This window comes from Protobothrops mucrosquamatus, unplaced genomic scaffold (assembly GCF_001527695.2).
Source record: "Protobothrops mucrosquamatus isolate PMUCROS unplaced genomic scaffold, P.Mucros_1.0 scaffold566, whole genome shotgun sequence".
Taxonomy (NCBI): domain Eukaryota; kingdom Metazoa; phylum Chordata; class Lepidosauria; order Squamata; family Viperidae; genus Protobothrops; species Protobothrops mucrosquamatus.
Genome location: NW_015386869.1, coordinates 908,420 through 914,013, shown reverse-complemented (window position 1 = coordinate 914,013; position 5,594 = coordinate 908,420). Strand labels below are relative to the sequence as shown.

The 5,594-nt window shown below is 33.3% G+C and overlaps 1 protein-coding gene across 1 annotated transcript in view; it reads right to left on the bottom strand.

Moving 5' to 3' along the window:
- WDR11 (WD repeat domain 11) overlaps positions 1-5,124 on the bottom strand; it is a 54,271-nt gene extending 49,147 nt beyond the window's left edge. The window contains exons 1-3 of the mRNA XM_015817247.1: positions 4,923-5,124; positions 2,903-3,014; positions 2,174-2,327 (exon numbers count right to left, since the gene is read on the bottom strand). Of these exons, the coding sequence (XP_015672733.1) occupies positions 2,174-2,327; positions 2,903-3,014; positions 4,923-5,008 (352 nt within the window). The 5' untranslated portion in view covers positions 5,009-5,124. The remainder of the gene's footprint in view (positions 1-2,173; positions 2,328-2,902; positions 3,015-4,922) is intronic.
- Between the last annotated feature and the right edge of the window lie 470 nt (positions 5,125-5,594).

Here is a 5,594-nt window from a genome sequence, read left to right as displayed (position 1 = left end):
ATTAGAGGGCATTAACATGGAAAATGTACTTTTAAAGAAAAAAGGTACAATCCAATTATTTATTATTATTCAAGTTGCTATCGACCTCTGCTTTAAAAGAGAATTCCAATATATCATCTTTTACCTAAAAACATATAAACTGAGTAATTGTTAATCAGTTGATAAAAACATCTAAAGTCATGATTATTACTAGTAATGGCTGAAAATAAATATCTTGATTCTATTCCTGAGTGTAGAAGAAAGATTTAGCTTAGAAGACATTCCATAACTTCTCTTGGATGCTAGACAGTGATGCTTTGGCATCTTTATGAGAAGTGTTAGATACAAAAATGCAGCTATTTTCCATATGTTCTGTTGCTAACCTAGAGTTCCATCTAATGACTGTTTACAATAATTAATCTTATTAATTCAATAATGAAGTGGCTGAATCTGCATTTGGGAATAACAAATATAATAAAAAATGAAGTAATATTTTAAATGTATCAATTACATCATGTCTTTTTAGAATAGCCCAATCAAGAGGCAAGCCAGCATATGAAATCATCATTAAATGAAGAGATTACCATAATTGTAAGCATGCATGCATTTTAATTTATATTCCACCCTTTATTCATCAGTCAATGGCATATATAGTATTTCATCTCTCAATTTTCCACCAAAAATTATAGCCATATAAGGTACATTTGACACGGGGGGGATTAACTAATGAGCTTCCGGGTCTGATGGTAGATTAAAAGATGAATCTCATTATTCCTAGTCCAGCACCTTAAGTACTAAACAATGACTCTTTTTTTTTACAATTTACAAATGACTGGATCTCAGTTCCCATTCTTTCAAGACTGAAATTATCTAAGCAGCCTCCTCACAATTTTATGTCTTTTTCCTTAAAGTGAAGGGTCATTTAACTTATTTACTATTTATTCTAAAGGCAATAAATCCTAGATAGCTTACTCATTTTTATTTTTTATTTATTTATAATTTGATTTGTATCCCGCCCTTCTCCTCACCGGACTCAGGGCGGCTAACAGCCTTATAAAACAACATTACAACAAATATCAATATTAAAACCAGAATTAAAAGAAAATATTTGTAAAGGCCTAATCGTTAAAATTACCCTTAAAATTACCCTTAAAAACCCCACTAAAATTCCCTAGGCCAATCCCGCTTGTTGAAAAAGCCATGTCTTTAGGGCGCGGCGGAAGGAGGGGAGATCCGGGATCACCCAGATCTCTGGGGGTAGTTCGTTCCAGAGGGTGGCCCGAGGGTGGCTCTTCCGGGAGGGGGACCCCCAGCGGTCGGCCGTGACAGACCGACTGCCGTGGGACTCCTCTGGGTGAGACACCCTCGCATGGCCGGCTAGGGAGGTAACCTGCGGCAGAAGGCGGTCTCGGAGATATCCAGGTCCGATGCCATGGAGCGCTTTGAAGATGATGACCAACACCTTGAAGCGCACCCGAAAGAGTGGAAATAAAGTATCCTGTCTAAATGGAATAGCTGACTATAATCAAGAATACGCATCTAAAGAAGTCAGATTGCAAAATACATTGTCCAGAATTTGAATTATTTAAGACCATAACTGGTTATGAGAACACAGCTAATAGTAATATTAGAAGGAGAGAAAGATTAAGTGTAGAGGTGATAGGTTTAAAATTCATTCATAACCTTGATCATAATCTACTTATTATGCAAGCATAATTTCTTCTTAGAAAATAGCATTTTGTCTACATACATTTTCAATAGGTTTAATAATTTCAAAATTATAAATTATACAAGTATAATTTCAGAAGTTAATCCTGTTTATTTCAGCAGGTATTACTTTCAGATAAGAGTGTTCAAGATTGCAACTTGAGGATAATTATCTTTCCACTATATTTTATATAAAGTTTTAGAAACCTTTTACAATATGAAATAAAATCACAAAAAGTATGATACGTGAGTGGTCTTAATTTTTTAAAAAAGCTTCAAGAACAAAAATTAAACATTAAAAATAGAGGCCTCATACCAACTATATCTCCTACACTAGAAAGAATCTGCATATGTAACATTTTTGATGAAAATGAGAGTTTAAAAATCAACTAGTATTATATTATATATATTATATGTTATATTATATTTTTCTAACTAGTACAATTATTTATTACTAGAACATGATGCGATATGGAAATTTTCTTACCTTGAATTGGTTTTGTATGCTCTTGGATTTCACAGCGAGCAGTTCCTGTAGCTACATCCCAAACAATTATCTTTCCACTGGCATCAGCAGTAGCCAAACGTAAAGCATAAGGTGATCCAATATTGTGATGGTAGTTTTCCTTAGCCCATTTAACCTTAAGACAGGTAAGTGAAGCTAGTAGTCATTTAAAGCATTTAAAAGCATTAAATAGTTTTTGGATCTCAGATAGTGAAGTTCTTTAGAAATTGAAATAGACTGATTTATGGCATTTATAAATTTATAATGCAGAAAATATAATATATTGAAAAATAAAATAAATTTAAAATAAAAAATATTGCTTTCTTAAAATATCAACTAGCCACAAATCTGATCTATATCAGTCCCTCAATTCAGAAGATCTATGCCTGCTGAAACTGAAATTTTTAACAAATTTTTATATATTTTTTTCTCTTTGTCAAATAGTCCACAAAGGATTAGGTATATTGTAAAACTGCGTAATGTTTATCTGTTGGAAAACATAAATCTAAAGAGTGGAAATAAAGTATCCTGTCTAAATGGAATAGCTGACTAGAATCAAGAATACTCATCTAAAGAAGTCAGATTGCAAAATACAATTTATTAAAGGTCACTTGTTAAAGAGTAAAAGGCAAGTGTGGTTAAAACATCACAAATCATTTTTATGAAGAATGCTTATAACAACAAGCATTCTAATGATTCTTTTCAATATACCTTGACTACAGTAGCCTTGTGCTTTTCCAAAACCTGTAAAGTCTGAGCTGTTTTGGAGTCAATCACCAGAATGAGGGAATGGCATCCATATGCAATCAGTCCTTGCCAGCCCCTACATAAATAGTAATTATAATATTAAATGTACAAAAAATTATTTTGCTGGATCTTCATAGAAATTTATGTTGCTAAAATGATAGAAAAGACAAAGAAAAATGTACTTATTTCTTATTATGCACCAGAAATAAATTTCTTGTGTATCCAATCACACTTACAATAAAGAATATTGTACTGTATTGTATTTAGTTCTTGGATAACTCTTAATGTGTTTCAACTTACATTTTTTTCCAGTCTCAGAAAATATCCTGATAAAATAACTGGAAAAGAATATTAGCCATAGTTCTTATTTATCAACATTCTTCTTATGCCATTTGCTTCATGGTAATTGAACGGAATCTTTTCCTTTTCCACCATCTTACTATGTACTTTAACCAAAGGTTATCATTTTTGTCAAATTTCATAACTGGTCTCATCAAACATAATCCCAAGTATTTTAGAGACCCCAAACCAGTTCCTGCAATATTCTGTCCAAAAATCTCCTTCCCTCTTTCACTTTTAATTTCAGGACTTACAAACTTAAAGGTACAGTTGTTCTTATAAAGTCATGTTTATTTTTAAGGTATCTTAAATTCTGGAGCAAATGAAGGCTTATACATGAAATGAACTAAAAAATGACTATAAAATATACATATGTGCATATGTAAATAAAGCTGTTCATCAATATTAAAAATGGTCCTATATGATAACAATATAATTGTTTTGAATTGAGATGTTTAGTTTTTTCTTTTGTTCTTATCCTTTGTTAATATGCAATACTCAAAGTCTGGATTTGGGATAATATACAATATTGGAAATAAATAAGTAAATACCATGCATTATCATTATCAAATGCCATGTATCATCATCATTTTATATTATTATTATTATTATTATTATTATTATTATTATTATTATTATTATTATACTTTTATTCATTAAACATGAACCTCAGTCAACTGAACATTCAAATTGGCTGGCACTGATGGTTCACACGGGTCTACCAGCATCATAGGTGTCAATCAGGTATCTCCTTAAAATATAAGATGTTCCAAGTAGCGCAGTTTTTTGTAACATTGCTGGAGTTATTGCAGGAAGCTGCAGTTTCTTGATGTGTTTTGCAATTATTATTATTATTATTATTATTATTATTATTATTATTATTATTATTATTATTATTATTATTATTATTATTATTATTATTATTATTATTATTATTATTATTATTATTATTATTATTATTATTATTATTATTTTCATTACACTAGTTTTCATCAAGAATTTAAGCCCATCTCATGGCCTTCATTATTAGACAGTGATATAAACATGATGCCAAAATAAAATGAAATCTTCACATAGTCTCCCCCCAAAAAAAAATTCTACCAGAAAATAATTATTTATAATACTGAAAATAACAAAACTTTGGTGAGAGGCAATATTATCCTCCCTTAGATTTTGATCTCTCAGCTGCCATTCCACACTTCTCTTTTCACTCCAACTTCTACAGGATTAATGTACACGTCTATGGTGTTTCCCAGTCTCTCCATATCATAGCGCAGACCTTTGTGCTGTGTTGTTTAAGCACACGTCTCACATGAAACCTTCAACCAGGCTTATGAAATCATTCAGGTGGTTTCCTTCCTTTTAGCATAAAAAAAGTCGCCCTCATACAGTAACCATAATACTCAACCTCTTGGTCACATTTTTTTTCAACACCTCATGTCTCCACTATATTACAGGTACAGGGAGAGCCTTGCAAGTACATCCCACTAAGCTTTATAGGACTTCTATGATGATAATAACAACTCATAATCTGCCTCTTAACTCTCCAAAGCATGGTCTTCTATTCCAGAGCGGCTCACAGCCCGTCCACATGCATACCCTAAAATTGCTGTCCCCCCGACGTCCCCTATTTTTTTCTACTTACCAGTCTGCCGCCCCTCTATTCTGAGGATTAAGTGCTCCAGTGAGGGTCCGAGCCGAAAGTTTGATGTTTACCATGTAAGGCTGCATGGCCGAGGAGAAAACAAAAGGACGAGCGAACTAAAACGGCCGACGAGTGAAACCCAGGAAACACTCTCCTCGGTTGGGGCGCCACTAATCCTTGTCCCTAATTGATCCGACTTGTTCTGCTGGCTCCAGAATTTTGGTTCCGCCGACGCTTACAAAAACGAAACGAAACGAAACGAAACCAGCGAGGGGCAGTCTGGGCGCTTGAATCGATTCTTTTGCGCATGCTCAGCAAAAGAGCTGCTAGCCCAAGGCTTCAGCTCGTGTTTCTCTGATTTCTGTTCATGGCTTGAGCTTGTGCAGTCAAAGGATAAACTTTGCTTTCCGTTATTCGAGGGGAAAAGAAAGGAATACATGATTTGCAACACCTGTACAATTAAGATTGTTATTGTCTCTGTGGTGGGGGAATCCAGGCAGGCAAATTCAGGCTGAAATCATATCATGCACAAATTAGAATAAATCCCATTGAACCGATTTTGAAGTTAATTACATAGAGCTGTGTTGTTAATTCTTTACCTGGGAGAAAAGCAGTGAATTTGCTAGCTATTTTACTAATCCAAACTAATAAACACAAATTGTCTGCAACAAG